We start from the raw sequence: 20,555 nt of genomic DNA, 5'->3' as shown, positions 1-20,555 counted from the left end.
AGAAACAACTTTTCCCAGAGCAGCCGGCAGGGACTGGCTCCCAAACAATGCTGGGCACCCAGCTGTCCGGGCAGCAGCCCAGGTGAGCACACCTTGCTGGGCACAAGGACTGACCCCCAGGGAAATGCTCTCTGCCAAGGACAGCACCGTGTCAACAGAGGATACACAAGCCCTGCAAATAAAATCAGGGATTTTATCGTGTTGATTTTGGCAGTGAATTTTTTTTTTTTTTTTTCTTAAGCTGGATCAAATTTGGTGTGTGGGACAAGCAGTGCTTGGCTGGCTGCCAGCTGCAGCCTGCTGGCATCAGATGTGCCAGCTCAGAGCAGGAAAAATCTGAACCTGTCTCTTGCCACACTGCTCCCCTGCACAGGAGATTTCTCCAGCTCTCTGCTTGAAACGCAGAGCCTGAATTGCCACAAAGAGACAAAATTTAGGTAAAGGACTAAGGCAAACTTTGCAGCCAGTGACAAGGACAGCTGTGACAGCTCCCGGTGTCCTCTGTGCTCACTCCTGGCAAGATTTACAAACAGGTTTTTTTATCTTTTTACAGCTTTTCAAAACAAACTCATCTGATTTCTTCCTGTCTTTTCCTCAGCCCTGCTCCGGGAAAAAGAAGGAAATACAAAAATCAAAGGGTACTGAACCTTCTATTTGATGTAACAAAGTTGGGAGCTGAAAACAAAGATATTTGGCTGTGCCCAGAGTTGTCTCTAGCTTTTCTGAACACTTAATGAGTCAAACTATTTCCTAACCTATTGAAGCAGACAATTCAGACACTGCAGTTCCTCTGGAGAGGAGACCTAGGTAAAGGGACTCTGCCCATTCATTGTAGATTGGACTCTGAAGCCATGCTGTGGATATAACTTTTCGTCTATAGATTGAGCTGATAACCAATTCAATCTAATTAATCCCTGCATGGATGGAGAGTGAGTGAGACATATTTAGGGATTGTTTTTCCCAACTTTGAAATTCCGTCACCTCCAGGATGGAGTTAACAGCAGCTTGCTGGGTGAATTCCCTATATTCTCTTCAAAAAAGGGAACAAAATGGTTTGGAGGAAAGCTGTCAGACCTGCAAAGGACACTGCTGTGGTTAAACATGCTGTGAGCACTGGGCTTTGGTTTAACATCCCTTTTCTCCTGAGTTAGTGAGATGCTCTTCCCACTAAATGTCAGTGTAAAAAGCTCTGAGGTTGTGACATGCAGAGTGCTGAACTGATGGAAAGCAGAAGTTTTTCCAGGCCTGGATCCTTGCTCTAGTGTGGACCAGTAGCAGAAATCAGGGAAAGAAGAGAAGAAATTGTGAGCGAACTCTCCACTAATGTATTCTTGCAGCTTCCATCACTGAAAACAGAAGTAATCCTCTGGATTTCCATGTTCAATACCAAAACCTGTCCTGCATGAATTTACCCAACTCCTTATTTTCTTTTATTCAGATTTTGAGGCCTAACATTCAGTATTGATAATTTGCACAATTTAATTTTATGCAGTTGAAGGAGGAAAACCCATCTCTTAAGGAGTTTGTCTCGAGGTGGCTGACTCATTTAATGAGCTTGGCCCTGGTCGTTGTAGGGAAAACAGCCACTCCAGTCACCTCCTGTATGACAGCTGCAGGTTTACAGTGGTGCTCTGTCCTCTCAGGAGAAGTTTTAGTCCATTTCTCTGCCCATCATCCTCACAGGCAGCTTTCCAAGCACAGCTCCATCCTCAGCAGCCCTGGGTATCCCTGGCTGCTGTGCCCTCACTCTGCTCCCTTGACTGTTCCCCAGGCTTGAGATGGGGAGAAAATATATTTATATGTTTTCAGTAACTTCTCATCCTTTTTTGTGTGTCTTAAGTAAAAACATTAATGTCTAATTTAGAGAGAACATTTTTCAAGGTCATTTATGGGATAAATAAACTCTTTTCCTCCTGTGTTTTTCACAGAAGGAGCTGGCAAGAGCTGAAATCCTTTACCTTGTTGCTGTGAAACATTCTCAGGATTGGAGCTGAGGATATTTTTTTCTTTTTAAGGAAGATAGTTGTTATCCAGTGATTGAAGATAGTTGTTATCCAGTGATTAAGACAGCAGCGGTTTCTCCACAGCTGAAGCAGCACAGTGGGATGGGCAGGTTTGGGGAGCTGTCCCCACTGTGTTCAAGTCAGGAATGAAGGATGCTGAGCAGGGCAGGGCCGAGCCCAGCCTGCCCCGGGAGCACCTCAGAGTCCCTTTGGCACGGACAGCCCGGGCGGCTCCAGGAGCCTTCCCCAGCGCACAAGAGGAGCCTGTTCTGCCTCCCCGGCCCGGCCCGACAGCGGCACACGGCGGGAGCTGCAGAGAGCCCGGAGACAGGGAGCCTTGTTGGCACAGCCCGTCCTGCTGTTTGCCTTGGACGGCAGCAGTGCTACCGAGGTCTGTCCAGCCCCTGTTCCCTCTGCTGCTCCTCCAGCAGCAGAGAGCCAGAAGAAAACAGATGTGCCTCCAGCTACAGTGGTGCTTTTACCCCGAGTGTCCTGTTCCTTCTGGCCCTGGCCACTCCATGCTGCACTTCCCGAATCCCCAGCCCAGGTGGTGGGATTTAGCAGCCTTTGTGGGGTGAGGGAAGGGAAGCCTGGAAGTCTGTGCTGGTGGAGACAACGGTAAACTCACTGCCTGCTGATGAATTACTGCTACAGAGGAGCTAATTAAAGACAGCGTTTAGTTTATTGATGCTTTATTAGACTTTAAATTGGAGCAGAACCTCTTTAGCTGATAAAATTTCCTTCCCTGCCCTCTCATCCATCTCCCCATGCTGTACTTTCAGCGGGTTCCTTTTGTGTTTCTGAGGTTTGGTCCTCTATGCCAGGCAGTATTTTTCACTCCTGATTCAACTGATGGAAGTATGATTGCACAGGGATCTGACTGTAGTGATGGATGTAATTAACCCTCTCCACATCCCAGTTCCTCTGCATTTTGCTTTGCTGCTCACCATCACTTTCAGGTCAGCTCTGGCCTTGCAGAAAGTTCCTCTAATAATGGGAATGATGAGTGGTGGCTGAGGCGAGTTCCAGTGCCTGGAGGCAGGTTTTAGAGGTGGGATCAGCACCAGCAGAGCTCCAGAATCACCAGTGCCACATCCTGCCCTTCACAGCCTGTTCTTCTCCATCCCACCTCTCCGCTGTCCCTTGCACAGAGGGAGGGCTCAGGCTGCTCCGATCCCCCTTTCAGCAAGTGCTGACCTTGGTATGGGTGCATCCCAACCTGTGCAAAGGCAGAGAGAATAAAATAATCAGGGAGGAAGACGGGAACAAGGCACACGGCTCGCGTTGTGCAATGCCACATCTCGAACCCCTGCAGGAAAGTTTCAGCCTAAGGAAGGAATTCTTTGCCCCTCTTAGGGCTCCCGCTCCAGCCCGTGTGTGCCCGCAGCCGCCTGGGAGCATCCCGGCCGCCTTCCCTGCTCCCAGCCGGAGCCCACGGCCGAGCAGCGGGCAGAGCCGGGCTCGGATTGCAGCAGGCTCCTCCTCCGGAGCCCGCCGGGAGGGAAGGAGAGGCGTGGAGCCGGAGTCAGCGGCTGCGGGCCGCCTTTACCTGCGCCGTGCCAGCGGCGGGGCCGCACGGGCAGCAGCATCCCCCGGGCCCATGGGGAGCAGCGCCCGCCCGGCATGGACAGCCTCGGCGCCGGCCTGAAGAAGAGAGCCACGGAGCACCACTACAGGGCTGAGGTGATGATTGCTGGAGAGCAGCTCAGGTAGGAGCTCCTGGGGTCCTGCTGCAGCCCGGGGCTCTGGGCGGTGTCCCGTTAGCAGCGGCCTCAAAGCTTTATCCTTGAGCAAGCTCCTTCCCCCAGGTGCTGGGGACCCCTCTCCAGTACCTGCTGATCCTTCCTGCACCCACCAAAGGGTGCCGAACCAGGTCCTTTTCTGTTATATCTTGTCCTGCTGCTCCTCTCTGGCGTCTCCCATCCTTCACCCCCAGGTACCAGGGGACTGACAGGTGAGTTTAGATGGCAACAGAATTTTTTTGTCCCTTTCCACCTTTCCCGAGGCACGGAGAGTGATGTGGTGGCACTGAGCAGCCCCCACGAGGTCCCTGATTTCTGGCTGGATGAGGACAGCAGCATTTCTGGGGATGCTCAGACTTTTGGGGTGACTTAGACGGGGATTCCACATGCCTGAACTGGATCTTCCCTTCCCTGAAAGTCTCTTTTGGGAACTTCTGCTGGTTTGTAGTCCTAGTTCTTCAGCAGCTTGTGAGGGTTTTCTTCTTATGAAGACAGAAATCCATTCTCCTGTGCAATGTGTGGCTGAGAAATCATGTTCCTTGTGTATCTGGGGTCAGAACTCCCTGCTTGCTTCTGAGCATCTGACTATGGCTTTTCCTAGCTCTACAGCAGAGTTTGCTTGTTGGTGTCTGGAGCCATTCTGGTTTGTTTTGAAATGTGGCTGGAAAAAAGGAAATATATCCTTGATAATGTAAATAGTCCAGAGCCTGAGTGTGATATCATCAGATCCCTAAAATCAGCTTAGTGTAGGTATGTTGTCCATTCTCAGTGAGCACTGTTGGCTTTAGCTTTATTATTTGTACTGTATCAAGGATTGATAACTTCCAGCTAAGGATTGGGGCCCCATCTTGAAGATACAGCCAAGGGACAGAGCAGGTTTATTCATATTTATATTTCCAGTATTTTGCTCATCTGGAGTGACTGAGGTTTAAGTTGGGCCAAAGGAAGGGGTCAGGTATTCAGAGAGAAAATAAAATAATCAAGCTGTGTGTTAAAACTGTGTTCTGTATGTGAGAGGTGATGTGACTTCCCTATACCTGTTGCAGGACAGGAGCAGATCACACTCTGGACCATTTGGTGATTGTGGCTGTAAGCACGAGAAGGGGAGACAGTGAATTTGTTTGTCAATAGAACTCTTCCAGTGCACTGCACACCGGGCTAAAGTTGAATAGAAACCCCGAAGTTTGTGTAGTTTTGGGGCCATCCATCTTTGGTTTTTTTTCTTCTTCATTTTTTTCCCCATAGATGCAGTGCTTTGAAGTTTCCTGGTTTAGGGAGCTCTCAAAATCTGAGAGTTGGCAGTGAGGGAGAGGAGGGTCCTTTTGTTGGGGCTGGGCACACAGCAGTTGCATCACTCTGCTTTGGTCTGGGCAGGAGGCTGTTCCCAGTACAGAAGGATGGGAAGGAGCTGTTGGTGTAAAACCTGGGAGGAGGATGAGATGGACACCAGGCTGGAGCTGGGCTGCTCCTTCCACTGAACCTCTGGCTGGAAGGAGAATGGAGTGAGGCAGAACACACGGAGTTTGAATTTCTCTCTAGTGTTTTGGGGATCTCACAGCCTGGCAGGTGAGGAGTTAGTGGTGTGAATCTTCTGGGACATGGATAGCCAGTGGAGAGCAATGGGGAAACTGAGGCAGAGAGGCTGGGTGATGTGTCAGACACCAGCAGATGGACAGGGCTAAATGTCCCGTTGTTTTCTCCCCTGCTTTTCCCCAGATGTGGAATACAGAGGAAAGGAGCCTTGGAGCTGCCCTGACTCAGTAAACCTCCATCAGCAAATAACGCTGCTGTATCCACATGAAACATCAAACATTTGTTTTTCCCTGCTCCCCGCTTCCTGCCCTGCCTCCCCACTATTACATTAAATCAAACAAACCTTTGCTCCATCTTTACAGTTCTTTGGCTTCCCAGCAAGTTTGCAAAATCCCTCAGAGTTTGGTTTGGCCAGAGGGGTGAGTCTGTTCAGTGTCAGGGTGCGTTTCCCAGCCAGGAATAGCTGCACAAGCGAGGGCTGGAGGAATGCTCTGTGTGGATGGCCGGGAATGAAGCGGATCTTGGAGGAATCAGGGGGGAGATGGGCCAGTGTGGTTTGGGTTTGTCTGTCTGCCACGGCCCCTCTGCTTCAACAGCTGCCTGGTCCAGGGAGGGGGAAAAAAGAACTTTATATTTTGCATGTCTCTCCACTAGAAAGACAAAAATAAAATTTTCACTGGCATTTTGGCCTTGAGTCTGACAGAGCTGCTGGCTCGGGCTCGTTCCTCACGTCTGCTGTCATTCCTCTTGTGTCAGACATATAGACTTGCATGAAAATCACATCAGTTTTACTGGGCGTTGTGTGTTCCTGGGTGGCATTCTCTAAGAGAGGCCCAATTAGTCACTTCTAATTGCAACAAATGGCTTATCTGCACAGAGAGGTTCTGGAACAGCTTCCTTGCTTTGCATTCACACCCTGCTGTAATCGGAGCTCCTCAAGTATGGACAAGCCCTGGTGCACTCTCGTCTGGGTATTCCCATGGTCAGGAGAAGCAGCTGGGCTCTAATAGCTCTGTTAAACTGCATTAATCACTCCTAAACATGAAATATACTCAGCAAGTTTATGTCTTGCACAGAAAAAGTGAGAGGAGAAAGAAGCTTTTTTTCCTTCAAAGAACAAAGTTGCAATTTGTGCCACTGTACAAAACTTTCAGAGCTGACCAGTGTTTCATTTGGATACTCAAAACTGCAATGCTGTTAAATAAAGTGTTCACACTTTGGTCCTCTGGAAATTTGGCTTGCTAAAGGTCTGTGGCTGAACATGCTAAAATTTGTATTCTTGCTCAAAAGTCATTTGTCTGCAGGAGGTTTGGTGGTTTTCCATTGGACTTGGATCTCTTGTGGTGAGCATGACTTCCTGGAGGAATCATGGAATCATGCATGCTTGATCTAGCAGTGAACATTATTCAAAGATGAAACTTCATGGCCAAAATGACCTTAAAAAGCTAATTATTAAGTTTCTAGCACTGGTGAAAGGGAGAACTGGGAAGCAGACTTGTGCTTGCTGGGATTTCTTATTGAGTTTTAAGTCTTCCTATACTTGCACTTAAACACAGGGAAAACAAAACATCTCAGCACCACTTTGGGTTGTTGCAGGCGTGCAAAGCCCTCCCTTGTCCCCAGATGTGCTGGTGCTTTTTCAGACTGGGGATGATGCAAACTGGGGTTTGCTGAGTGTGTTTGCAGCAGCTCTTTTGCCTGAATGTGCCTCTCCAGCAGCAGCTGCTCTCCTGTGCCTGTTGCTGCCTTTAAGTGAGCACTTTGTTTGTTTCTTTTGAATTTTTTAATTAGTTTTGTTTGTTTGTTCCTGCGAAGATAGGAACAGAAAAGATCTTTTGGATGATGCATCTTGTCCAAGGCCACTTATTTGTACTTAGCTGCTGTGGGAACGTGGACTGCAATTAATATCCTTGAAAGATCCACCTTGTCATTTGAGATGCTCAAGGTCTGTTTACAAGGGAGGTGAAGGAGAGTTTATTCCTCCTCTGTTTGGATGTCCCTTTCAATAAGGTTGCCCAGGATGAATAATGATGGCTTTGTAGTGACCTTGACAAAGAAAAAATTTGCTTACCCAACACAACCTACCCAAAGCAAACGCACGTGGAAGCTCTGCCTGCCAAGCCAGGAATGTTTCATAAGAGCCCATTCTCATGTTCCAGCAAGTGTTTTATCCTGACCTTATCCTGCCTTTTTTTTTTTTTAAATCCTTTTGAAGAAGTAATGTTTCCACAGGGTGGATTCTGCCATCTAGAAAACTCATAATATTACATATTATTATATATTTCCTTTTTTTTTAATTTTTTTTTTTAATCTGGAAGCACGATTAGAACCCGCTCATGGTTGCACCAGCTTTGTTTTTATAACATCACACAAGAGCTGTTACATCCTGTGCTGAAGGACAGAATTTGTCTCTTCAGGGCTGACAGGAAACAGTAAACAAGAGGAAAGTGAAAAGTCCACAAGGACACTCGAGATGAGCCTCTTCCTCTGCCCTGAGCCTGCAGGACAGAGGGAAAACTTATCACAGGCTTGAAACAGCCCTTAAAACTTAAAACAGCCCTTAAAGGCCCAAGATGCTGCTCCAGAGGTGCTGAAATATCACTTAATTCCTGTCCTGGCAATTGCTGCCAATCAAATATTTTCAGAATAAGTGTATTTTTAAATTTTTGAATCTTAGGCCTTAGCAGCATTGTTCCCTATTTTTTTTTTTATTTATTTTATTCAACTTCTTCAAAATCTGTGCTTTTTTTTCTGTATTCCAAAACATGATTAAATAAAGGGAATCAAATAGGGGAAATAGTGTTCTCCTAAGCAGTTTCTATTCAGGCCTTGTTTGATTATGGTCTCTGTATTATTGTATGGATAGGGGGTGTGTGTGAGTGTAAATATATATATGTATATATATTCTTTATAGACTCCTGTAGACTCTTAATGGCAGCAGAGCAGTCTTGGAACATTCCTTATCTTTACCAAACATTCCTCTAAAGTGCCTTCCCACTTGCTGATTGTGAAGGAGAGAAAACACAAATATTTGCTGTGTCTTCCTCCATAGGTGGGGAGCCTCTGTTTGCAGTCCCTGCTGACTGTGTCTGGTTGCATTTTGACAGTGAATCACGAAATAAGAGAAGAAAAAAGACAAAAACTCTAAAAATAGCAAGGCAGCTGGTAAAATCCATCTGCAGAACAAGTCCTGGTCACATGTGGGAATCAGCCTTCCAGGTAAAGACTGAAATGCTGGATATGGACCTCAGGATTTGAGGGAGACCTGTGCAAGGCAAAGCCAGGAGCTGGTTCTGCATGAATCTTTAGTTTAGTATTTTAATTAGCAGGAAGGTCTGAAAACTTCTGTCAACTTCTCAGCATTAATTGCAACAAATCAATTACTAATTATTCCTCTAACAAAGCCTTTTATGGTAAAAATTCTAGGAACTTAGTATTTATAAATCCTGCAATAGAGTATAATCCATTACTAGCTGATAGTTTTTTAAGGTATTTTTTAGAGTATTTTTTTAGAGTATTTTTTTAGAGTATTTAAATTTCTTGTGAGATACCTAGAAGTGTTATCCAATCGGCATAACTTTTCCAGAAAGGACAAAAGAACTTTAGGCACGAAATAACAAAAGGGTGCAGTGTTTAATGCTTTAGTAGAACTCACTGGCCTGGGGGCAAAACGGGAAATTGTGATGAATAACTTGAAATTAAAACCATCCTGGAATTACAGAGATGTTTAATTAATATCTCCCGTCAGAGCCTGCTGCACACACCAGGCATTTTCCAGCACTGGTGTTTTGGGAACATTCATGGCTACAGGGCAAAAGTTTGGCCCCTGGACAGATCTCGTGCCAAACTGGGCTGGCTTTGGCTGGAGCACAGAGGACCTCTGTGCCTTGTGGCTCACTCAGTCGTTAAGGTCCTTTTGAAAGTCAAATCCGTGCTCACCTGAGTAACCTTCCCCCATACATCCTCCCATGGGAACTGCAGAGCAGCCAAAACATCAGGGCTGTTTTGGTAAACTGTGTCCCTGTCAATCCCAGCTGGAATCAGAAAATGTCAGGACTGTTGTCCACAGGACTGTTGTCCACTGCTGCTGTGGGTTAGGGAGTGCTGCATCCACCTGGAACGCTTTGCTTGGACAGAATACAGGAGGGCTCCTGTTACTGCTCCCACCTGCAGTTATGAGTAAGGCTCTGTTGCTTTCGTGGCCATGGGGAAGGAGAAATAGACACAGAATCATGCCAAGATAATAAATACAGATGCTGCTATATTTTTTTCTGAGTTTTGTACCCTCTTCACTCCCTTAGGTTGGCTGCCGTGGGTTTTAGAGGCTTGTTTAGAATGAAAAGACGTGTGTGGGTCATACTACATCTGCTCAGGCAATCTGAGTGGCCAAAGACCTGGCTGCCCTTGGAATGCCAAATGCCTCCTCCAAACTGACATCAGGAACCTGGGGGTTTGAGTTTTGTTTCCCATGGAAAAGGGCCACTGTTCATGTCCAGGGGCTTTCACCTCCTAAAATTGCAAATGGCTCAGACCAAAGGCTCCAAAACCTAGGACTCTGAGTGTGAAGGAGGAGAGAAGGGGATGGTGGAGAGGCTCCTTGGGGTTGACTGATGCAGTCTGGCAGTGCCAAGGGGTTTGGTTGAATTGATCAGTCCCTGCTTGGTACCAGTCCCAGCACATCCAGGGTGGTCTCTGCAGGCTGGACAGCTCTGGGCCATCAGCCCCAAACTCCCCTGAGATCCCAGCTGTGCCTCTCCCCCCAGGCTTCGTCTCCACGATGGGAAGCTGATCAAGGACAGGAGGTACCACCTGAGGACGTACCCCAACTGCTTCGTGGCCAAGGAGCTCACGGACTGGCTCATCGACCACAAGGAAGCGCCCGACCGCGAGACCGGCATCCGCCTCATGCAGAAGCTGATGGATCACTACATCATCCACCACGGTGTGTGTGCCACCCCCAGGGCAGGGCTGGGTGTCTGCTCACCCCGTGTGACCCTCAGCCCAGCAGGCAGGAGCCTGGCCAGGTCTCTGTGTACCGCCCAGCTGTGGGGAGGGCTCCTGGAGAAGCTGGGAGAGCTCGGATGGGGCTGGATCTGTGGGATGCTGTGTTGTTTTAGGGGGATGTTCCAGGTCCCTGCCCAGCAGAGAAGGGCTTGGGCTGTTCACTGATAAAATGATGTCTAAAGTGGCTCCTCTTTGAAAGCAAGCTCGGTAACTCCTGGCCTGTATTCCTGCAGCCAGCCAGGTGGATGTTTGTACAGCAGCTGCTCTGCCTCATGCTTGTGTCACACAGAAATGGAGGCTGAATTACAGCACGTGCTTCACACCTGGAGGAATATTCCTTTTCTTACCATAAGACCCCAGTATTCCTTAGTTTCCCCATGATGGGATAAATAGGGCTGTGGAGTCCACATCACTCTGAGGAAAATTTAATCTGGCACTTGTGAACTTGGAGCTGAAGGAATCCTGCCTCCCTTGGGATTTAAGTGTGTGCTGCCAATGCAATGCATGCCTCTCTGTGGAATATAATTAAAAAAAAAAAAAAAAAAGGAAGGAAATTAAAATGGAAGCATGGAGAAAAAGCAGCTTGATGCTCAAGCCCAGCTCTTAGCAGTATTCAGGTTTTTTTCTTTTTAAAATTTCTTTGGAACTTTCAAGAGTTTTGAATTAACTCAGGTCACATCCTGAGCTCTGTGCTGCAGAGCAAGTCCAGCCCTTGGTCCTGATATAACAACAGAAAATAAAAAAAGTTGTGCTTCAGATGGGCAAAAAGCAATTCCTGTCCATGTGGTTTTCAGGTTCAGCCAGGAACAAGAGCCCCAGATTGTCAAACAGCCCTGGGACGCCTCTGCCATCAGCGGGAAGGGCTGTGGCTGAGCTCTCCTGCTGCCAGGGCTTGGGGACAGGAGCTGGGGCAGCCTGGAGCTGGGAGCTGGTTTGTCACACAAGGATGTAGCTGAGGAGACAGAAGCAGATGATGACCACACCAAACCAAACCCTCTCCTCCCACTGCTTCTCTGGGGTCCAAAAATAACTGCCTTTGACCACTGCAGTGCAAACACTCCCTGTTGCCATCTGCTACTTGCTGAGGGTTTAATGTAAACTGCCTTGAATAAAAATAAACTGCTGCTGGGCTTTATCACAAAAAGCTGAAGCAGAGAGTTCTCAGTTAACCATTAACACTTACACCTGATTTCTTTTTTTCCAATCTCTCCAGCTGACAGTTTCAAATAAATCCATTAGTTAATTAAACCTTTGCAGCACCGGGTACCAGCACTGTTTTGATTGCTTATTAGGACAAGTCCCTCCTGCTCCTGTGACAATTCCTGGCACGACACAGAGGTTGACTTTCCAACTTGCCTTGTGTCCATTAATTTTGTTAGTGCTGTGGAAAGAGGGCTGCCAGCTAATGCAGCACAGCACTGGGTGCTTGGCAATTGTCTGGCTGAACTGTTTGCCCTCTTCTCCCCTGGCATCCAGATAATTATCTCATGAAAATCATCGTGCTGCCTCTTAATTGTCTGGTGTGCTTTGAGCTTTGGTTCTATTACACGCTGGAAACACATTGAAATTAGTCTTTAAATAGGAAAACTCGTTTGGTTTTCCATGGGCACAGTCCTCTAGGATTTTTTTTGTTCTATTCCTGGTTGCAGCGGCTTTGGAATAGCTGCTCCTTGGAATTATGAGGCTGCAAACTTTCACTGCTAAAACAACCTTCTCATCCTGCCCTCGTGCTTGGTGAGTCACAGGCTTTAGAGCCCTGATTGCATCTGAGACAGCTGCTCTGCAGGAACCATGAACCCAAGATAATCTGACAACTTTTGGCATTTTGCTGCTCACGTAAAGGGGAATGTGGTTTTGCAGGTCTACTCAGATGGGTGATAAAGTGTTAAAATTTTCATAAGAAGTATCTTGAATCTTTTGAATTTCACTCTAGTGGATGATGTTACTTTAGTGAGGAAACTCACTAAAGTATTTGTGGTTTTTCTTTTTCCCTTTGACTAATTTTCTTTATTTCCCAGGCATATTCTTAATTCTGGTTTTTTGTTGCTTGGTTTTTGGTTTGGTTTTTGGTGGGGTTTTTTTACTACTTGAATTTCTTCTTCTGGCTTCAGATGGGTGGATCTGAAGGCTGTCTGACTTTTAAGAGCTGAACTAAGATTTTTGGGCTGGGATTTTTTGTCTTTGTTTTAGTTTTTTGGGGGTTTATTTGTACTTGTAGTCTAGGAGTCTGTTTCAGGCAGGTTTATCTCACAACTGTATCCCAAATATTGACCTGCTAAAGGCGACATGAACTATAACAGTGTGCACTTACAGACTGTGTGCCCATCCCCAAGATGAATCTGAGGCTTTTCAGACAGATTTAATTATTCCAGTTGTATTGCACCTGGCTTTGAAGGAAATTTTCTCTTGAGGTCAGTTTGCCACGCAAAGAAATTGGGCAGGGACAGCACAAAATGATGTGGAAACATTTGTGCCATTTTTTAGTCTGAGAATATTTTTGGCAGATAGAGGTGATTTTATGGAGGTCTGAGTGCAGTGTGTTTATTTTTTTTCCCTCTGTCCTCCAAGTGTGCTTACATGTGGCTGTAGCATTTTTTAAAAAGTTGATTGAAGCAATTCTGTTCATCTCCTTTTAGTCTAAATCAAAAAACATCAATACTTAAATGAAAAAACACCCAACCAACCAACCAAACAAGCCCTGCTTTTCAATGAATAATATTTTAGTATCTGGAATAAAATGCAGACCCCATCTCCAGCTTTGCCAAGGTCTGTACGTTGGGATTGACCTCTCCCACCAGAATGAGCTTCAGGCACTCATGAACAGGTAATTTTTGGGGACTGATGGACAATTGTTCCATGGGACAAGGGGCACAGGGAAGGACATCCACGAAGTCTTCACAGCTTTTAGCCTGGAGACAGCAGCCTGCTGTGCATGAGGCCTGTGTGTCCATCAGGGGCTGACACTCCTGCCCTGTGTTCTTCCAGTCTGTGACGAGCACTCGGATTACAAGGATGCCAAGCTGCTCTACCGCTTCCGCAAGGATGACGGGACCTTCCCTCTCAGCAAGGACGTGAAGGTGTTCATGCGAGGCCAGAGCATCTATGAGAAGTAGGTGACTCCTCCCCTGGCTTTGGGGTGCTGGGACTGCCCTGCTGCCTGTGCTGGCTGCTGGTGCCCTGCAGCTGGGAGCCACAGCTCCCGCTGCCTCTGCTTTTCCTTCCCTGCACTCCCTGCTGTCCCACTGGGAAATGCTCCTCAGCCCTGCCACAGCTGCAGGACAGCCAGAACCTGCAGGGGATGGGACAGGGGTTTTACTGTGAACTCATGGATTCTTCCAAGGGCTCCAGCCCATGTGCAGGATCTGGGATGTGATACAGGGAAGTGCAGCCTGAGTGCTCCTGGGATGAGCACATCCAGTGGCCATTCCCAGCACTCTTCCAGCCTCCTCGTGTGAGCTGTACTAGGACTAATGTCACACCGAAGTCAGCAAGGTTTAGGACTTTCAGGACCCTCATGGGCCTGGGTCCCTGCCCCCTGCTTAGCCTATTTGCAAAATTTCTAATAGGAAAGGTTATTCCTAGAGGGTAGAGAAAACTCCTTCCACCTCCAAGTGTTTTGTTTTCTTTGTGTTGATTGTTTCTGGTTCTAAATCTAAACCATCTTTCCAGAGTTTAACCCCAGCCCACTCTCTGGACCTGTTTCCTTTAACAGCCTCTTCACAGGCTCACATGCTCCCGCTCTGGAATGAGGGTCACAAACTGGCCCTGAAGGAGAGTCCTCCATCCGGGTGGTGCTTTGGGCTGTGTCCCTGCCCCTGTGCCAGATGTGCACCGCTTGTACTTTGCTCTTGATCCGCAGCAGTGACCGTGGGATGGGGAGAGCATCCCGGCAGTCCGATGGCTGAGCCGGCTGCACCCTCTCGTGGAGACACTGGATTTAGCTCTCGCACGCTGCCGGTGGAACGCCTGCTGACTGAAACCCACCTTTTCCTTGCATTTGGACTGTCTGCCGCGTGTTACCCACGCTCAGGCGCTTGCTTGGCTTTCCCTGTGGTCTTTAGCTGAGCTCACAGCCCAACTGGTTTTGCTGGAGCTGCTGCCTCACTGTGATGAAGATTTACAAAGGTGCCTGACTGCAGCTCCGTGTTCCTCCCTCTCCTCCCGCTGCTCCCTGGCAGGAATGTTGTGGCTGCAAATGCTTTGCCTGCTTCCCTCGGCCTTGCTTCAGCTCCCGTGGGGATTGGCAGGGATGTTTGGCATCACGGGAGCCTTATCCCACCTCTGTGCCAGGCTGGTGAGCGTGGAGGAGTCAATCCTGAAGGTGAGGGAGGAGAACTCGGTGAAGTACCAGAGGACTTTCCTGGGCTCTGAGATGATCGACTGGCTCATCCAGGAGGGAGAAGTGGAGAACAGGCAGGAGGCAGTGGAGCTGGGACGGGCACTGCTGGAGCACGGGATCATTCAGCATGGTGAGCCAGGCTCTGGCTGGAGCCAGGGTGGAAAGTGAGGGATGAGAGTGGCTGTGGGAGGAACAAATCCCCATTCATGCCGTGCAACAAGTGCTGGTCAAGTGCCCACTTGGAGATGGCAATGGAGCCTTTTAGTTCTATGTTTGGAGCTGGTGACCTTTGAAACTGGAGCAATCTTTTACCATTCACAAAGGCTTTGAGATGAAATCTGAGCTCCTGTTCTTCAGTTCTTCAAAGCCACCGGCCAGAGGGACTGGCTGCACCCCTGGGGCAGGAGGGCTGGGGCGTGAGGATGTAATGTTAGCTCCTCTTGGCTGGAGATCGTATCCATCTGCTATAATTAGACTTCCAATTCGGAAGGCAGGGAGTCCTCTGAGTGTCTTGGGACAGGGGCAGGTGAAGGGCTGTGACACCGAGTGCACCCCTGGGAGATGGCACCTCTTGGGGGGTGGCCCTGCTGTCTCTCCCTCCCTGCGGGCAGCAGCCCCAAACAGGCAGAAAAGCTGCAGCAAAGCACAGGGGCATTAAAAGCAATTCGTGAGGGTCTCTCAGGATATTTGTTATGTATTTTTCCACCCCCTCAGGCTCTCCCTCCTGCCCTGTTCTCTCCTAGTCTCCAATCGGCATCACTTCTTTGACAGTGACATCCTCTACCACTTCTGGATCAACTTCCGCCGGCGGCGGCGGTTCACGGAGTTACTCAACGAGAACTCCTCCCGTGCCCTGTCCGAGAGCCCTGACAGCCCCTTCTGCCTCCGCAAGCTCAACCCGGACCCGGGCAACACCAGCTTCCTCTCCGGTAACCGCGGGTGGGAAAGCAGGGATTGCATTGCCCGAGTATCCCAGGGATCAGGGTGTCACTCCAGCAGAGTCTGAGAGGTTCCTCTGGGCATCCCATGAAGTGAACACCCATCCCATTGATTCGTGATGGGTGTCACAATGCAGTGACAGTCTCTGGCATAGCCCCTTGTCCCAGGAAAATAACTCAGCAGCAGATCAGCTCTTGATCTTTCTTTGAAGCTGGTTTTACTCTTTCTAAGCTCAAATGCCTTCTTCAGTGCACACATACCTTTCAAGTGTAGGTCAGGCTTGGGGGGAAGTTTGTTTTAAACTTGTCTGTTTTATTCATTGAAAAATGTTTTGTGCCTCTTTCAGTCCAGACCAACAAGGAGATCAAAGTTGTCTCAGCAGTTCGAAGGAGCAGCATCACTTCCCTCTCTGGAAACTCCAACGCCTATTTCAGTGCTCCCCCTACACTGGTATTCCCTCCTGTGGCTGAGTGCAACCCCAAATCAGGTCTGGGCTTCTGCATTGCCTGCTGTTATATGGGAGACATCTTTTCCTTCAGGGCACGGGCTCAAGCCCAGGTCCAAACCCATCAAACCCCTCAGCCTCACCTCTGCATCTAGATGTGAAAAGTTGTGTGTGTGTCAGTAACAGCACTGAGATGAACACAAAGGTTCCTGTGTGCAGGAGCTGTGGTTCTAACATCTGTTTTCCAGCCCGGGCTGCCTTGTTATGCACTTTACCCTACAAACCCCTTGATTCTGATAGAATCTGTCACCTTCTGCTCTAGTGTTAAAGAGACCCGTCACCAACGAAGAGCTGCTGTCCCCTGGGGCCCCCTATGTCAAGAAAACGCTGACTGTGAGTGACCATTGGGAATGGCATTGCTAATCCAGCAGTATCCAGCTCCCTGCCTGCTCTTTGGTGGTTTTCTGTTGGCTGCTCTGACCTCTCTATGCTAAAACTTTGACTGCACGTCACATCATCCTGGCTTTTTGTTGGTGACTCTCCAGGGTCTTCACATATTCTTGTGGGTGGAAAGTGCTCAGCCCCTCTGAGAGCTTAATGTATATCCATGAGGTAGATTGGGGGGGAAAAAGTGTTTTCTGGCCAGAAAAATTCTCACATTTTGGAATTTTTTGCCATTGGTCAGGCCCTGGCACAGGGTGCCCAGAGAAGCTGTGGCTGCCCCATCCCTGGAAGTGTCCAAGTGGTTGGACAGGGCTTGGAGCAACCATGGATAGTGGAAGGTGTCCCTGCCCATGGCAGAGAGGTGGAACAAGGTGATCTTTAAGGTCCTTTCCAATCCAACCCATTCCAATATCCTGTGATTTCTGTTCCATGCAGCTCCATGCAGACTGTGGAATGAGCAAGTCTTGTGACACCTGGGCCTGTGACACTCACCCTCTGTCACATGGCTTTACACACAGCTTTATGCATCTTTCAGGTCCCTCTGCAGATCAGGGGTATTGATCTGATCCATCAGCATCTGATGGAGCTGCACTGGATGGGGGAACATCCAAGGGCCAGTACTGCCTTACTTGTGATGGGCTTTTTACATGGACAAATCTCCAGGATGCTGCAGACAACCCGAGTTTGGGGCTTTTGCCTTTTAAATTATTTTTAAAGCTGCAGGACTGATCACGTCAGGGCTGGTGGGTGTTGGGTGGAAATGTTACAAGACGGGTCCTGTCCTGTGGATCCTATTGCACTTGGTTATTTTTGTGTCTCATACCTTCACTGCCCACCTCTGAAAGGGGCAATCTCACAGAGAGCAGTGCAGGAAGTGTGAGGGCTGCCTTGCCATGCTGGTTTGGCACCAGGAAATGTGGATCAGGTTCCCAAATTAAGTGTGCTGTAGAAAGTGGTGGGAAGGAGCAAGAAAAATCAAGCTGGTGATTAGCATGGCTCATCTGAGGCCGTGCTGTTCATTCTCCTCCTGAACGCTCTTGCCCTGCCCTTCAACTCTGCCAGCCTGAGCCTTTCATGGCTCATTTCCTCCTGCTTAGCTCTGCAGTTGCTGTTATTTATTTATATGGGCGATGTGCAAAGTCCCTTGGGAATTCCTTTTCTCTTTTGGTCACTTCAGAGGGCCGCAGTGTCATAGCAGACTGCTCTGGCAGGCTGACATCAGCCAGGGCAAGGCGAGAGCAGCCCCCTGCACCCAGGAAGTGCTCTGCTGTGCCAAGGAAAAGGGCACGTGCGTGTGCTCTGGGAATGTGCTCCAGCATGCTGGTGGTGCATGCCTTGCACTTCAGCTTGATGCTGCCTGAGATTCTCTTTCCTGCACAGGCTGACAGGGAATTAATCAGAAAGCAGCTTTTGCAGAGAGCAAATAATCAGTTCTGCATCTCACTTGGTGCATGCCCCTTTCCCTCCTGCCCAGAGCAGCCTGGGATCATGAGCTCTCTGTCTCTCTGGGAACTGTTGCATCTCGTCTCTCCAGCCCATTCCTTGATTTTTAACCTCCCTTTTGTTTTCCTTGCAGATTGTGGGGGATGCAGTGGGCTGGGGGTTTGTGGTCCGAGGAGGAAGACCTTGCCACATCCAGGCGGTGGACCCAGGAGGACCTGCTGCTGCTGCAGGGATGAAGGTACTGCTCACTCATGGAGGCTGAACAGGAGACAGGATTTGTGTCCTCTTTGAGCTTTTTGGGCTGAACACAGCCTCCACGACATTCCCTCCTCCTGCCCTGGGGATCAGACTGATGGAGTGGGCATATGGAGCTCTGGGAGAGGTGCAGGGAGGAATTCATCTCTGCAGGCAGAGTGCCTCAAGTGTGGTGGCAGAGTGGAGTTTTTGCCTTTTCCAGGGCAGCACTGGGGCTGTGGGCAGCTAAAACTCAGAAAACTCTGTCAAAATAAACCATCCCTGTGACAGACCTTGGAACTGTCAAAACTGTTTGAGCTACTGAAAACCAAGCAGAGAATTCCCAGCTCAGTTCCAGTGACTTTATATAACCCCAGGGAGGCAGGGAAGGAGCAGAGCTTTGCCTGAGTCACCTGCTCTCACAGTTCCTGAAGTGCTCAGTTCCTGAGCATTTTGTTTCCCTGCTATTAGCAATGGACTTCTGCACGGGGCTGTTTTCCATGTACAAAACCACACAATAATATTAAATTGACGCCTTGGTTTGATTCATCAAGTAACTTCCCATATTTCCAGCTCAAGAGAAATGAACTTAGAGCTTGGAAGTCACTCTAGGCCCAGGCATGTGAGTTTAGTGTGAAGTCTTAGGCATGAATGAAAGAAGTGTTGAGTTTCCCACTTCCCTACAGAAACCCCAGCAGCAAGAGAGTAATTTCTAAAAGCTGATATAAATCTAAAGTCACATGAATATTTGAAATAATGGGATTCTTCAGAGGCAGAGTGTGACTCCTTGTTTGCTTCAGGCAGGATTGGAAGGGGATGGATGAATTTGTTTCATTTACTCAAGAGCCCAGTTAATTTCTCCTTACCTAATCTCATTTGCTACCAAATTGCTGGATGTTAATATTGTGCTTCATTTCCATCTGTGAAATGAGCCACTGCTCATAAATGAATCTTTTTTCCCCTCTGTTAGCTCGCAGCCTAAATCCCTTTGGTCCTGTTTTTATGACACAGTGATTGCAGCACTGTGATTATTGATGCAGCCACGGGGTGGTGATTCTTGAGGGTTTTCAGGATTTTCGCACAAGTTATATTTGCATCACAGCCCCTGGTTCTAGCTAATCCCGGGCAGGAGGTGCTCTGGCACTGGAGGTAACCTGTCCCTCCTCTCTTGCAGGTGTGCCAGTTTGTTTTCTCAGTGAATGGGGTGTATGTTCTGCATCTGGACTATCAGACCATCAGCAGCCTCATCATGACAGGACCACGGACTCTGGTGATGGAAGTCATGGAAGCCATTGAATGAGCCAAGGAGCCTCATCCCACTGCTGCTGGGAAAGGCAGGACTCTCCACTTGGCAGGGATGGACTGTGGGGAGGGACCAAGCTCGACCATTCACTGTGATGTGTTACCCAGGCATTTGGATATATTTTCAAATAAATACATTCTAATGGACAATTCCTGGATTTTTTTTTTCTGCTCTTGAAACATTTGTCTCTACCTGCTCTTAGAGTGCCTAAGCTCTTGCAGCTCATTTTTAGTGCCAGTGTGAGAATTCAGCACTTAATGAACCCCACCTTAAGCAAGCCCTTCACCAGCCAGGCTGTGAGGCAGGTGGCAAAGCTGGTAAGCAGCAAGAAGTTTATACCAAGTGAGTCTGTCTGAGCTGCCCTGAGCTGTCTGTGCACTCTTCTGAGAACACAATGTGCTCTCCAGATGGCCCCATAAGCTGTGCCACCGGCTCTGTCAAGAAAATAAGGAAATTAGTACAGGAATGTGTGTTCCCTGTAAAGTCTGAGGCTCCTGCTACTCTCCTGGCTTAGCCACGCTCACAGCCAGGGCTGGTCGCTGTTCCCAGTGGTTTCTCAAAAAGGTGACACTTCCATGATTGTGCTTTTTGTGCCCTCACCCCTTAATAATGCTTCATTTCATTAATCAGCTTCACCTCAGCAAGGAGGCAGGCAGAGATCCCCAACATCATAGGCTGCTGCCAGCCTAGTGGGGAGCAGTGGGTACAGGAGGGGCCAAAACCAGAGAGTGCCCAAAGGAAATGTGTCCTAGTCTGAATCTGGTTCTGGGAAAGAACAAAAAGGAGTGAAAGCCACCGAAATCTAGCCTCCTGTCCCCTGCTGCCTGCAGAATGACTGTATTTCAGCCAGTGCAAAATATTCCTTGCAAAATACCCTGAAAGTGAACTAAAAAGAGAAAAACAGGTAATAACAAGAAATTAGGGAGGCTTCCTTCTTTCCAGCTCACAGAGCATCCTGTTTGTGATTAGCCTGCAGTGCTGTGCACAGACAGGATGATTGCCAGCACTCCTGCTTAGGGCAGGGTCCTCAGTGCAGCTCCTTTGGCCACAAACCAAGCCTTAAATAAACCCCCCAAAAGGCCAAAAATAGTAAATTTTATTGCTGTTAAAATGGGGTTGACTTTGT

The 20,555-nt window shown here is 48.4% G+C and overlaps 1 protein-coding gene across 1 annotated transcript; it reads left to right on the top strand.

Moving 5' to 3' along the window:
• Positions 1-3,519: 3,519 nt before the first annotated feature.
• On the top strand, positions 3,520-19,578 carry LOC136368555 (DEP domain-containing mTOR-interacting protein-like). The gene is made up of 9 exons (XM_066330851.1): positions 3,520-3,712; positions 10,042-10,220; positions 13,268-13,391; positions 14,573-14,751; positions 15,365-15,550; positions 15,907-16,047; positions 16,328-16,398; positions 18,026-18,130; positions 19,301-19,578. The coding sequence occupies exons 1-9, from the start codon at positions 3,627-3,629 to the stop codon at positions 19,424-19,426; spliced, it is 1,197 nt and encodes a 398-aa protein (XP_066186948.1). The 5' UTR covers positions 3,520-3,626; the 3' UTR covers positions 19,427-19,578.
• Positions 19,579-20,555: the final 977 nt, after the last annotated feature.

Source organism: Sylvia atricapilla, chromosome 16 (assembly GCF_009819655.1).
Source record: "Sylvia atricapilla isolate bSylAtr1 chromosome 16, bSylAtr1.pri, whole genome shotgun sequence".
NCBI classification, from domain to species: domain Eukaryota; kingdom Metazoa; phylum Chordata; class Aves; order Passeriformes; family Sylviidae; genus Sylvia; species Sylvia atricapilla.
Note: the sequence above shows the minus strand (reverse complement) of the source record. Positions and strands in the feature narration are given on the sequence as shown.